The sequence below is a fragment of the Eptatretus burgeri genome, chromosome 13 (assembly GCF_056783735.1).
Source record: "Eptatretus burgeri isolate ZD-2024b chromosome 13, Ebu_testis_v1, whole genome shotgun sequence".
Classification (NCBI taxonomy): Eukaryota; Metazoa; Chordata; class Myxini; order Myxiniformes; family Myxinidae; genus Eptatretus; species Eptatretus burgeri.
This window is the reverse complement of record NC_140973.1, coordinates 77,311,428-77,326,796: the sequence shown is the minus strand read 5'-3', so window position 1 is coordinate 77,326,796 and position 15,369 is coordinate 77,311,428. Positions and strand designations below refer to the sequence as shown.

The 15,369-nt window shown below is 34.0% G+C and overlaps 1 protein-coding gene across 1 annotated transcript in view; it reads left to right on the top strand.

Annotated features, from left to right (window-relative positions):
• LOC147014841 (prestin-like) overlaps positions 1-15,369 on the top strand; it is a 49,778-nt gene that overhangs the window by 29,708 nt on the left and 4,701 nt on the right. Inside the window, exons 14-17 of the mRNA XM_085850618.1 lie at positions 1,644-1,736; positions 1,870-1,971; positions 2,179-2,421; positions 2,736-2,790. Of these exons, the coding sequence (XP_085706744.1) occupies positions 1,644-1,736; positions 1,870-1,971; positions 2,179-2,421; positions 2,736-2,790 (493 nt within the window). The remainder of the gene's footprint in view (positions 1-1,643; positions 1,737-1,869; positions 1,972-2,178; positions 2,422-2,735; positions 2,791-15,369) is intronic.

Genomic DNA, 15,369 nt, shown 5'->3' with positions numbered 1-15,369 from the left:
GGCTTGCTGATGAGGCCGTCTGTGTTGTATTGGAGGATATTAACATTATGTTTGCATTTTTGGGGTTGAGGTGGTTGCTTGTGTGCAGATGATAGTGGTGTATGGGGTGGAAGTGTGCAGTGGCAGGTGCATGTATATGTGTAGTCCCATTCACCCCACCGCGTGCAGCGGACGGAATCCCCTCTGGCTAGTGATTCACCGCACCTCGGAAGCTAGTAATGCGAGTGTCACATGTTGGGCAAATGTATGTTGTGGTTGGCCCTGGGTTCGTTTCTATGTCTCTGGCTAGGAGAAAGTGTTGGACTTCCGGAGGGAGTTCACTCCCCAAGGGGGGAGGGATGTTTGTTGTGGATATGTGATACATGAGTGAGTTAGACATGCAGTGATTTGAGTGTTTGTATGTAAGGGTTCATGTAGAATATGAGAGGGAGTTGGGCGATTGGCATGAGGACCGATCGGTGCTCTAAACATGTCAGTGCCGCCTTGCCAAAATTGGGCAGAAGGGGAGGAGTGGGGAAGATTTGGCTCCCCATCTTGTGTTGGGGGGGGGGGATATAACCATTGCGAAGAGGCACCCCTAATAGTTGTACACACTGGTTCTTGGTTGAGTGCTACTTCCCTCTTATTTTTCTATTGCTTTGAGAAGTATTACTGTATATAATTTTGCTTATTCCTTCTGTATCCATCACACTTTATCTTAATGGTTCCTTGTCATCAAATCATTCCAACAAAAGGCAATTCTCTGGATGCGTGAATGTACGTACGTCTGATCATTATAGAATCAAATGGCTCGGCCAATCTCCACCAACTTATGCACATGGACCCACCTTCCCAGACAAGAGTAGGGAGATGACTTGAGTTTTTTGCCTGTACATGGAGAATAGTGCAAGTGGTTTAACTGACCTGAGCCCAGCCGGAGGGAGCAGGTCCATCCATCCATTGGGACCATACTCTGTGCAGAGCGTTGGTGCTGACTAAGCAGTCTCCTTGGCTATTTGGCACAATCCCGGACGGGTCACCACTCCGACACAGGACCCCAGCAAGCTGGCACTCATTTTGCCGACCTCTGAAGGATGACAGGCAGAGTTAACCCCACCTAGTATTAATTCAACAGCGGAGTGGGATTCGAACTCAGGATCCTGGGATCGCAAGTCCACCACCCTAACTATTAAGCCAACACCAGGCATAGGGAGCAGGTGTTGACTACTTTTTCCGTTCCCGGAGGGAAGGGGTGTTATTATTACCAAAAGAAGCATGACCTTGAGCAGGGAGAGAGTATCGGCACCATTTAAGGGTTGGATCCGGTATTGCTAGTCATAAAAACGGTGCCGTTGGAACTGTTATAATTCAGCTCCAGGTCCAGCTAAAAAGGTGTCTTGTGATAAAACAGACATGATGTTTTACAACTTTGAAATTTGTTCCTCGGAAAGGAATTGTTAGCTTTCCAAGGGAACCATTTTTATTACTCTGACAGCAGGAACCATTTTGAAAAAAATCATGACGCACAATGACATGGAGGGTTGCTGCTTCTTTTAGGAATAGATGATGAACCAAATGATTGAGGTTGTGTTGTGCGTCTTTGTTATTGATGGATTTTTTTTTTTAAGCAGTGTTTTCTTCCCCCCCCCCCCCCCCTTCAACAGGCTCAGGAGATACATGGTATAAAGATCTTTCAGACGAACAGCTCGTTGTACTTTGCAAACTCGGAGAGTTTTTCAAAAGCTCTCGTTCATAAGGTTCATCTCAAGTTTCACTTCTCTTCCAACAATATTGGCCTTTCCTTGAATTGTATGCCTGTCTGTCTCTGCTTCAAGCCATTAAATAGACCAGATCCTTAACTTTGCTATCTCATCTCCCTCTGTGAGACAGACGGGTGTCGATGCAAGAAAACTCATTGCGTGCAATAAACGAGCCGCAGCTAAAAGAAAACGCAAGGAAGCACGCCAGGCAGGTTCCTCTCACAGATTGAACGTGAGTAACAGTCAGAAGCAAAAAAAAAATATATATATATATATATATATATATCTTGCAACATGGGGTGGTGTGAGTTTGATTTCCTGTATTTTTGGATCTCTCAACTTTTCCCTGCACACATTACATTTTTGGAGTCATTATGTTGCTTTTCAACTCAACTTCATCGCTGGACATTTAGTGTTGATGAATGTGATGAAACCATAGGTCTTACAGAACGGAATGAATGTAAACTACAGCGAAGATGGGAACGTTACGGAGCTCGGCCACATGCCCATCCCTCTGGATATGCCAGCAGAAGAGACATACGAGTCGAGAGCTGAGGCGGTGGAAGAGCTGGACGGTCAACATGCGCAGCATCCCCAGCATGCGCAGCTCCTACAGGCCATCGTTTTGGACTTGAGCTCCGTCGGATTTATCGACACCGTTGGCATTTCTCTCCTGCAAGGGGTAAGATCGATTGTCGTGGGTCACCAAGTGAGCCTCATTAAACCTGTTCATCCATTCCCCAATCCACATCCTGAATGCAGAACCTGTTTTCCCCGAGCAGTCAGGTTTATTTTGTCAAAATTGAATGTTGAAGCAAAGACCCTTCAGGATCCCATAAATGAAGCTTCATAAAGTTTATACAACTTGCCTCACATAATGGAAGAGATGTCAGGCAGGTAACCAGTAACGAGGTTGAGTATTGTCCAATGCACAATGACCAAGGGGTGCTTTTATCATACCCATTTCCAATTTGTGTTTTTGGTTTTTTTGTGCAGATATTCCAGGAGTACACTGAGGTTGGAGTGCTGGTGTGTGTGGCTGCTTGTCGTTGTGAGTTTCACACAACATGCCAGCTGTGCTACAAATCGCTCACCTGGCTGCTCCACTGCACTTTCGCATTCCATTCTGATATCGAAACCAAAATACAGCGTGTCCACAGTCTTGTTCCGGTTAGGTATTTTTAAGCTGCATAAGTAAGTAGTTATGGCTTTAAAACTTTCCCACAAGAGAAGTCATTTATACGAGAAGCACCCGCTCGCTCCCGACGAGAGCCGTGCCAGGTGGACATGGGAGAAGTAATGTTATCGTCTTTGATTATTAATATCATAGCAGAGTACCCACCCTACGCGTGATCTTGTTCCAAGCGTCCCTTGTTTGTTTGTCTGTCTGTCTGTCTGTCTACCTTCTCCCACCGCCCTGCTAATGGTGAGTAGGGTGGATATACTGATTCTGGCTCACTTTCCCCCATGTTAAGTGAATGGGGATTCTCAGCGATTCATATTTTTTTTCCCTAAAAAAAAAAAACCTCTTTTTTTATCCCAACCTGTTGAATTCTCTGCTGTTGAAATATCTAAAACATGTAAGTGAATGGAGATTTTAATAGCCTCCTCTTTTAGCCGAGGTGCACTTTTTTCAAATAACCAATGCATATTGTTTAGCTCACTCATTGAACCTATAAAGATTTGTTCATTCTCAAATTCCTTCAATAGTTTAATTTTGTTTGCACAATAATCCCCATCTAAAATATTTAAAAATAAAACATTTGAATCTTTATATTTTTCAAGATACCCCTTTTGTGTCATTATGAAATGATATACTTCTCTCATTGATCTCATCTGACCACCTCCTGAGTTGCATATCATTTTGAGATTGTAGTAAATTATTTTTCCATTGTTCAATTGATAACCATCAGTTTTCAGTCCATTCAAGGATATTAATTTTTTTCTTTACATCCTCTAACTTACTCGTTAGGTCATCTCTATCATCTCAGTAGAGATGACCTAAAATAACAGTCTCGAAGTCTGTCTGTCCGTCCGTCCACAATCAAACCGAGTGGAGACAAATAACCAATAGTGGAATGGATAGAGGCCGATGAGACATGCACAACGATATTACTTTCAAGGTCGTCCAAGGTCGAGGTCAACGTCACGAGGCTGTCAAAGTTGCGAAAATCGTATCTCATCCCTCATTTATTAAGAGAGATCAAATGTTATTAGTGATTCAGATACTATGGACTATTATCGAGAAAAACACGAGCCATTTTTTTGAAATTTGCTCTCGTTCCGATTTTATAGCCCTTCAAACTTCTCTCTGATTCCCCGTATGGGCCGTTCATAAAGCACATACAAAAGTATTATATTACATTAAGAACCGGAACTCTCAGACAAATATTACATTTGAAGCTTTTGTCAGATTTAACTAAAACAATGGAACACTAGTTTATATGCACACTTACTTTCATTTATGACATTAACATTGTCTTTAATGTCAATTTGTACTTTCATTTTCACTAGTACGGGCCCGTAGGGACAGGCCCGTAGGTGCGTAAACGACGACTGGATTGGGGCAATATTTCAATTAGATTGGACCAACCGTATCATAAATGGCCATAACTTGAGAACCGCTCGTCCGATTAATATCAAACCTTGAAAAGCACATCCGCGGGGCCCTGGCAATATTCCTGGCAAGTTTTTTTTAGTCAGATCGGACCATCGATGGTGCAAAATAAATAAACATTAATTGTGACGTCATTCGTGATGTCATAGCACCGTGTCTTGTCATTGGCCGACAGATAAATGGCCGTAACTTGGGAACCGCTTGTCCGATCGATATCAAACCTTGAAAAGGCACATCTGCGGGGCCCCGGAAATATTCCTGGCAAGTTTCAATCCGATCGGACTGGCGGTCGTCGAGAAACGGCGGTCGCAGACACAGACAGACACACACACACACATTGATGGAATTATAGATAGATAAATGACGTGCTGTGATATTAAAAGAAAAAGGTAAATTACACCGCTAGGGACTGCATCGTCATGACTTACAAACATCGGTTCATAAGGAACTGCTGGGTTTACAAGCGATTAGCGATGTATGATGGGGGTGGGTGAGTGGTCACGAGCGTGCATACAGAGGGGGGGGGGTGGGTGGTTTTGAAACCCGGAAGTAGAGCGTACGTACATTATGAACTGCCCCTATTCCAGTCTGGCACAGAGTTACTTTCGACCTCTGGCAGAGATGACCGGCACTCCTGCTCGGGGGTATTTTTTTTTATTGATTTGCTTATTTGTTTTATTTACCTTTGTTTGTTATTTTTTCAATAAGACTGATTTGATATTTTTTCACATTCATTATGTTTTCCATTTATATACCAAGACTGAGATTTTCTCCACTCTTTAGTTTGATTAATACTTGGTTCGACCATTTATATATTGTGAAAAAGGCGGCGGTCGCCCTAAAAAACCCTAACCCATATTCCATTAAGTTAAAACTTGTATTCATATGGAACACAATCTATTCCATTATCTAAAATAAATCTCTTATCATCAAAGGCTCCTAATGCCTTTTTATTTACTTCTTCACCATATATCTTATGTTTATAACTTATTATTGTATTCATTTTCCTATATTCTTCTTTCTTATCTATCTATAATTCCAGCAATGTGTGTGTGTGTGTGTGTGTGTGTGTGTGTGTGACCGCTGTTTCTCGACAACCTCTGGTCCGATCTAATTGAAACTTGCCAGGTATATTGCTGGGGACCTGAGGATGTGCCTTTTCAAGGTTTGATATTAATCGGACAAGTGCTTCCCAAGTTATGGCCATTTCTTTACCAAACCAATGGGAAGACACGTTGTTGCGTGGGCGTGGCCGATGGGGAAGGGAAGCACAGCCACGTTCCTCATTACAACATACGGGCTTCCGGAGAGTGATGACTTCGTGTATTCTAATAATTTCTCAATTTCTTATGCGCATTTATAGATAAACACAATGGCCCAAGTTATGATCGTTTTCATATTAGATGGTTTATAAATTTCGGGAACATCAGAGTGCTGGTATGCTCCGAACCAGGAAGTAAATTTTTTCTCTCTCTTCTCTTCTCTTTTTGTTTTTCCTTGCCACGACATTGCGAAAAGGTAAAATACGTTGGCGCTAATTGAATAATTGGGTATTAAAAATAAATTGCGAATAATCGTAACTGCGAATAATATCGAACTTCCGTGTCACGCGTGTACGGGCACGTGAGAGCGAAGAAACGACCTGTGTGGTTTAATTATTTATTATTTTTTTTTTTTTACGGGCACGTACGAGTTCAAACAATTCTAATAATTTCTAAAAGTTATTGATTTCTTAATTCCCTTTAACCTTTTATCAATCTGATCATACTTATAAGCATATGCCTTTGCTCTCGATCCAATAAACTCACTCATTACTTTTCCACCCAACTCATCCTTAAACTTACCAATAACCTTTTCATTCTTTTTTGAAAATAACTCGCTCTTACTAAAATTATTTGTATCATATACTCCAATATTTTTCTTCATATCTTTACAAACATCAGTTTTTATATCTTGGATAAAACTATCAGTGTCCATACACAACAATGAAACATTTTCACCATACTCTTTCTTTCAGTCATTAAACAAATAATCAATCATACATCAATATCTTTGATAAATCAAAAACTGCTGTTCCAATATAAATTGGTTTATCCATTACAATACTTTCCTTTTCCATATCAATAGCAGAAAAGTTCTCTGAAAAAACTCTTCTCTCTCAAAATTTGGTTTGTTTATCAATCTAGAAGCTTCTTTCCAAGATGTTGCAAATCTAATGTTTTGCCTGTTTCTAACATTCTCCATTGTCTTTCCAAAGACAGCATTATTCATCAATTTATAGAATTCCCCTTCAAATTTTACTTTTGTATTTGTTCTCATATCTGTATTGAATTTAATATACTTTTTCATCCAAAGACTTTGTTTAAATTTTAAAACTCTTTGAATTTTAGCTACTCTCAATCCTTCTCACAAAAACTGTTTCAAGCTCTCTGATGCAAAACATATCCCTCTTTATCATAGAATATTGTTAATAACTTTTCTGTTGATTTACATTCAATATTAAAACTTTTATGACAATCACTTAACCATTCTTTCTTTGGGGTTTCTTTCTCACATGCAAAAGGAAGGTCTTTATGCTGATTATGAAGATCACTCGGGTACCTCAAATCAACTTCAACATAATAGCCTTCTTCTTCCTCATTCAATTCCTCTTGAGAAGAAATAACATAAATCAAAACCTTTTCATAATCCTTTTCTTCCACCCACTCTAATTTACCAAAAGGCAGAGATTGAGACATTGCCCATCCATACAAATTATTAGCATAAAAATACATCAAATAATTACTATCTTTTTCACTATCATCATTTGGAAGATATTTATTATTTGCTTTTGCAAATCTTTTTGTACATACTTGTGATATTCCACCTCTCTTAGACTTCTCAATCATCAAAAGCATATCCACATCACTGATGAAATCTATATCTTGTTTTGTCATTTTCAACATTGCACTCCAAGCTAAACCAGGAGCTGTGAAATAGTGGGCAGGATCTAATCCATAACAATTTTTATTTTGACAGTGATCTAAAAGCTTCAAACACATCAGCTAACAATAAAACATCTGTTTTTACATACAAATCATGATATTCTCCAAGGTTCTTTATCTTAAATATTTTCCAAATTTCTTGTGCATTCCTTAATAACTTATCTCTTCTTCATAAAGGCCATTATAGAAACTTTCTTTTGAAGGAAGTTGTGTTTCTTTAAATCTCATAAATGAATCCATATAATCATAAGGATAAATTTCCTTACTTGTAAGAATTTTCTCTTTACTTTGAATTTCATTCCTTGTTTGAATTTCCTCTCAAGTTAGAATTCCCTCTTTTATCAGAATTTCCTTCATTGTTCGAATTTTCTTTATAATTAGAATTTCATCTTCAGTTAGAATTTCTTCATTAATTAGAATTTCCTCTTTAATTTGAATTCTCTCTTTAATCTGAATTTCCTCTTTAGTTAGAATTTCCTCTTTTGGAAAGAATGAATTAAGATTTGGAAAAGAGCCCATGGAGCTTAGATTTGATGCTTGGTCGGCTAGTGGTGTTCCCATGAACTTGTAATAATCTAGAAACCTAATACGAGTTAAAGGTTTTGTGAATATCATTTTTGTAAATGAAATATACTTTTGACTTTTGTTTGTTATGGCAGAAATATTCCCTGGTGTTTTTGAAAGTTCATTTATAAATAGATGTGTATCATCGTTGTCGCTGTTGTGAAGAAAGGCTGGAATAAAAGAAGGAAATTTATAATTAAGATTACAACAGGAATGAGCGGGACCTCTATATTTACCAGTAAGATGATAATGATCCCTAACTTTGACCTCTCCCTCAATTTCCTCCTCACAAATATGGCAGATATTGTTCTTTCTAAATTCTAATTTTTCTTCTTCGGTTAATTTCATCGGTTTATTTGTTTCTTTCATTAATTTAGTTAGTCTTGTACAATCCTTTTCTAATCATTTTACAAACTCTTGTGAAGCTTTTTTTCCACTATAATGTTCAAGTTTATTTTACTTTTCTCCAACAGATGATGATATAATAACAGAAACCACAAGGAATATGTTTTTGATATTTATTTGTATATGATTCTTTTGGATTAGGAGAAGCAGTATTTATCTTTTAAGGATACATTCAAAATCAGCGTATATCACAAATGGGTGCATGATAGATTTATTCTAATCTTCAAAATAAATCTTTTCACCAGGTTTAGGCATTGTAATTACAGCTGATTTATGATTACTGCAATATTTGAATGTTGTTCTAATCGTTCTTTTGTATGAAATGAATTAAGACTGCTTTCAAGGATATATTTTGTTTGCTGTTCTGAATAGCTGAGAAGAGATTAATCTTGATAAATTATTGATGTATGTATAATGTGAATTCTTTCCAACACTAAAATATAAAAGATCAATGTGTGTTTCTTCATTTCTCTGTAATCTTCAATACGTGAACTTTATTCTCTCGAGTTAATCCATATACATTAAAAGAAAGATTATTCTTTTTCTCAAATTTAGGAATATCTGTTAGTGGCATTGGGAATTTAAAATCTTTAATGTCCAAGGTATTCTCATATTTCAGATATTGTTTTACTCTTTCTGAATTACAATTTGGTGGATGTAAGTGAGCAAGAACAGACCAGAGAAAACATTTATTATTATCATAGTTCTTAATATTAACAACTGCCTTCTTTAGTTTTATTTCTTTTGGTAATTCAATATAAGAAGAAGCTTGAAGAGGATCTGATTTTAAGATGTGTATATCATGATAAGATAAGATGTGTATATCATAAGATAAGAAATGATAAGATAAAGTGTGGGTTTGTTCTTCATCTTGTCTTTTCATATTCATTTTCACTCCCATATAAAACTTTAAAGTTTTCATTTCTTTTAATGTCTTTTTAATAACTTTTTCAACATCAGGTTTCACTATTTCAATTGATTCAGCTGTTGATGATGGACCAGGCTCTCCAAATTGAAAAATCCTTATTTTAATATGATTCTTAAAAGCTCCATCAGTGTTTTCAATATAATAGTCTCCCTTTACTTTAAACTCATTCTTCTTGTGTTTATGTGATTGAACGTGATTCTTATAACTACTCTTCAAAACATCCTTTGAGCAGATATCACAATGTTTTGTTTCTAACTCAAGAGGAGATATTTGTTTGAAAAGATTGAATGTGTTTGTTGGTTTGAAGGTGTTTTTTTGTAATATTTATATTCGTGATTACAATCATCGCAGTATGTTGTATTCACCATATTTATATAATAAAACTTTGCTTGAACTAAAATTTTCTTGATGAAAATTTCGTTTAACTTATTATATAGGTGAATCTGTGCTTAAAACCATTTTATTCTCCAACTTTTTTCACTTAATAAATACAAAGTTTCAAGACACAAAAGGCAAGTTTCAATCAATCGCTTCATTTGTTAAAGACACTGAGAAATATGTCAAGGATGTAAAATTGAATAAAGATAAATATAACAACTATTGGATAAAAACAATTCTGGTAAATAATGAGTTCTTCAATTTCCTTCAGTGGAAGGGCTTTTAGTCTACCTGGAAGAACATCAATTAAAGTATCTCTAACAAAAGTTTCTCCTCTCCTTCTGGCAATACTGTATATTCAAAACAAGAAAAAGCAATGAAACAAGAAAAAGTATCAAAAAATAAAAACCTTATCGATGAAGCTTTCGAAAGAAAAGAGAAGACCATCTGTGATATGAAAGGAGAAATTTGTATTTTTTTTTCAACAACCCAAAATATGTAAATCCTGATGAAATAAAGGATGTTAATATATCAGGTGAAATGACATTTTGTTCAATTGTGGTTCAGGATCATTTTTAAATTACCTTTAATTTAAAAAAATGTAGTAGTTGAATCTGTTCATGCAAAAAAGTATTTAGATTTTGATGGTAATGTTTTTTTCTACTAATTAAATGTCATTATTCAACTAAAGATTTTGAAGATTATGAGAGTGATTATGACACCGAGAGTTTGTGTTCAAACGATAGTTATGAAAGTAATTTTATAGATGATTCTGAAAGTACCGAAGATGACACCGAAGATGAATTTCAGTTTAAGTAAAGTTTTAATTTATAAAAATGCTCGATTTTGAGCTTCTTGAATTCCCTGATTCTCCATATGACAAATTTGAGAATTGTCCTGCGTGTTTAAGACGGGGATTAAACACAGAGTCAAAAGCCTATAAACAATGTATATTCTGTGATTATCGTCTCATTAATGATAATAAAAAAATATAAAAAGGAAAATAATTTTTAGATTTACACCAAAAATGAATTACTTTTCAAGATTGATTGGAGAAATGAATGTAAAGTATGAGGGCGATCACACAGCTTTCCTTACGAGGGAAGAAACTGAACGTATTAGAGAAATGTTCAAAGGATTGTTGTTATATATTATTCACGATTGTCATTTTCAGGGAAATATCAACACAAGACAAGATATTGTATGAATAAAATAATGGATTATCTTGAAATTAAACCTGAACTTAGGATAAAATATAGAGTTTCTAAAAAAAGCCAATAATAAATTAAATAACCTGTTTTCCAAATATAAAAATGAATGATTTTTTTTTTACCCATTTGGGAAAATAAGATAAAATTTAACAATCATAAAAATCTTCCAAATTCATTAAGATATCTCATAGTTGGTTCAAGCGGATGTGGAAAAACCTGCTTACTTTTGAAGATGCTCCTGACTCCCAACTTTTTAGATTATGATAATTTAATAATTTTCACAAAGTCGAGTTTTCAACCAGAGTATCAACTACTCTCAAGGTTTTAATGTTGGTCTTCGAAAAGAAGATACAATCGGTTTATTTAAACTTCAAAACAATCAAAATGAATATAACATTGAAGATATAATACAACTATTTTGTGATACACAGAGATATAAAAAGAAGAATGTCTCCCTCTTGTGTTGTAGCCTGTCCATTACCGTTTGGTTTCTCTCATTAACACAATCATCAAAGATAATGAGGTTCTTTTTTGATTTATCCAAATCTTGGGGAGACGGTTTATCATCCGTTTTATCACTAAGAATACAAGTTATCGGTTTTGATTTCTTTTTTATATCTCTGTGTATTACAAAATAGTTGTATTATATCTTCAATGTTATAATCATTAAGATAGTTTTGAAGTTTAAATAAACCGATTATATCTTCTTTTTGAAGACCAGCATTAAAACCTTGTGAGAGTAGTTGATACTCTGGTTGAAAACTCGACTTTGTGAAAATTATTAAATTATCATAATCTAAAAAGTTGGGAGTCAGGAGCATCTTCAAAAGTAAGCAGGTTTTTCTACATCCGCTTGAACCAACTGAGATATCTTAATGAATTTGGAAGATTTTTATGATTGTTCAATTTTATCTTATTTTCCCAAATGGGTAAAAAATTATTCATTTATATATTTGGAAAACAGGTTATTTAATTTAATATTGGCTTTTTTAGAAACTCTATATTTTATCCAAAGTTCAGGTTTAATTTCAAGATAATGCCTCATTTTATTTATACAATATTATAACAATGGTGAATAATATATAACAATCCTTTCAACATTTCTCTAATACGTTCAGTTTCTTCCCTTGTAAGGAAAGCTGTGTGATCGCCCTCATACTTTACATTCATTTCTCTAATCAATCTTGTAAAGTAATTCATTTTTGGTTATTTTAATAATCTAAATAATCTAAAAGTTATTTTCCTTTATTTATTATTTTATTATCATTAATGAGATGATAATCACAGAATATACATTGTTTATAGGCTTTTTACTGTGTTTAATCCCATCTTTCACACGTAGGACCATTCTCAAATTTGTCATATGGAGAATCAGGGAATTCAAGAGGCTCAAAATCTAGCATATTTATAAAGTAAAACTTTACTGAAACTGAAATTCATCTTCGGTACTTTCAGAATCATCTATAAAACTAATTTCATAACTATCGTTTGAACACAAACTCTCGGTATCATAATCACTCTCATAATCTTCAAAATCTTCAGTGGAATCATGACTCATTTAATTAGTAGAAAAAAACATTACCATCTATATCTATATACTTTTTTTCATGAACAGATTCAACAACTACATGTTTTATTTTAAAGGTAATTTAAAAATGATCCTTAACTACAATTGAATGAAATTGCACCTGATATATTAACATCCTTTATTTCATCAGGATTTACATCTTTAGGGTTGTTGAAAAAAATTAATTTCTCCTTGCATATTACAGATGGTCTTGTCTTTTCTTTCTGAAGCTTCATCCATAAGGTTTTTATTTTTTGATACTTTTTCTTGTTTCATTGCTTTTTCTGGTTTTGAATATACAGTATTGCCAGAAGGAGAGGAGAAACTTGTGTTAGAGATACTTTAATTGATGTTCTTCCAGGTAGACTAAAAGCCCTTCCACTGAAGGAAAGCGAAGAACTCGTATTATTTACCATAATTGTTTTTATCCAATAGTTGTTATATTTATCTTTATTCAATTTTACATCCTTGACATATTTCTCAGTATCTTTAACAAATGAAGAGATTGATTGAAACTTGCCTTTTGTGTCTTGAAACATTGTATTTATTAATTGAAAAAAGTTGGAGAATAAAATGGTTTTAAGCACAGATTCACCTATAAATTCAACAAAATTTTCATCAAGAAAATTTTAGTTTAAGCAAAGTGTTATTATATAAATATGGTGAATACAACGTACTGCGATGTTTGTAATCACGAATATAAATATTATAAAAAAAACACCTTCAAACCAACAAACACACATTCAATCTTTTCAAACAAATATCTCCTCTTGAGTTGGAAACAAAACATTGTGATATCTGCTCAAAGGATGTTTTGAAGAGTAGTTATAAGAATCACCTTCAATGACAAAAACACAAGAAGAATGACTTTAAAGTAAAGGGAGACTATTATATTGAAAACACTGATGGAGCTTTTAAGAATCATATAGAAATAAGGATTTTTCAATTTGGAGAACCTAGTCCATCATCAATAGCTGAATCAATTGAAATAGTGATACCTGATGTTGAAAAAGTTATTAAAAAGACATTAAAAGAAATTAAAACTTTAAAGTTTTACATGGGAGTGAAAATGAATATGAAAAGACAAGATGAAGAACAAACTCCTTATACGAGGACAAACCCACACTTTATCTCATCATTTCAAGATTTTGTAAGATGTTATATTAATGATGATCTCCAGAGACAAGAACAAGGTGTTGATAACACTGTAGTAGGTAGTGGATTTACTATCACAAAAATAATATTTTTAGATATACACATCTTAAAATCAGATCCTCTTCAAGCTTCTTCTTATATTGAATTACCAAAAGAAATAAAAGTAAAGAAGGCAGTTGTTAATATTAAGAACAATGATAATAAATGTTTTCTCTGGTCTGTTTTTGCTCACTTACATCCACCAAATTGTAATTCAGAAACAGTAAAACAATACATGAAATATGAGAATACCTTGGACATTAAAGATTTTAAATTCCCAATGTCACTAACAGATATTCCTAAATTTGAGAAAAAGAATATTCTTTCTATTAATGTACATGGTTTAACGAGAGAGAATAAAGTTCAGGTATTAAAGATTACAGAGAGAAATGAAGAAACACATTGATCTTTCATATTTTAGTGTTGGAAAGAATTCACATTATACATACATCAATAATTTATCAAGATTAATCTCTTCTCAGGTATTCAGAACAGCAAACAAAATATATCCTTGAAGCGATGTCTTAATTCATTTCATTCAAAAGAACGATTAGAACAACATTCAAAATATTGTAGTAATCATAAATCAGCTGTAATTACAATGCCGAAACCTGGTGAAAATATTTATTTTGAAGATTATAATAAATCTATCATGCACCCATTTGTGATATACGCTGATTTTGAATGTATCCGTAAAAAGATAAATACTGCTTCTCCTAATTCAAAAGAATCATATACAAATAAATATCAAAAACATTTTCCTTGTGGTTTCTGTTATTATATCAAATCATCTGTTGGAGAAAAGTATAATAAACTTGAACATTATAGTGGAAAAAAAAACCTTCACAAGAGTTTGTAAAACGATTAGAAAAGGATTGTATAAGACTAACTAAATTAATGAAAGAAACAAATGAACCGATGAAATTAACCGAAGAAGAAAAATTAGAATTTAGAAAAAATATCTGCCATATTTGAGGAGGAAATTGAGTGAGAGGTCAAAGTTAGGGATCATTATCATCTTACTGGTAAATATAGAGGTCCCGCTCATTCCTGTTGGAATCTTAATTATAAATTTCCTTCTTTTATTCCAGTCTTTCTTCACAACAGCACCAACTATGATACACATCTATTTATAAATGAACTTTCAAAAACACCAGGGAATATTTCTGCCATAACAAACACAAGTCAAAAGTATATTTCATTTACAAAAATGATATTCACAGAACCTTTAACTCGTATTAGGTTTCTAGCTTCTTACAAGTTTATGGGAACACCACTAGCCTACCGAGCATTAAATCTAAGCTCCACGGGCTCTTTTCCAAATCTTATTTCATTCTTTCCAAAAGAGGAAATTCCCAACTAAAGAGGAAATTCAGATTAAAGAGAAAATTCTAATTAATGAAGAAATTCTAACTGAAGATGAAATTCTAATTATACAGAAAATTTGAACAATGAATGAAATTCTAACGAAAGAGGAAATTCTGATTAAAGAGGGAATTCTAACTTGAGAGGAAATTCAAACAAGGAATGAAATTCAAAGTAAAGAGAAAATTCTTACAAGTAAGGAAATTTATCCTTATGATTATATGGATTCATTTATGAGATTTAAAGAAACACAACTTCCTTCAAAAGAAAGTTTCTATAATAACCTTTATGAAGAAGAGATAAGTGATAAGGAATATAAACTTGCACAAGAAATTTGGAAAATATTTAAGATAAAGAACCTTAGAGAATATCATGATTTGTATCTAAAAACAGATGTTTTATTGTAAGCTGATGTGT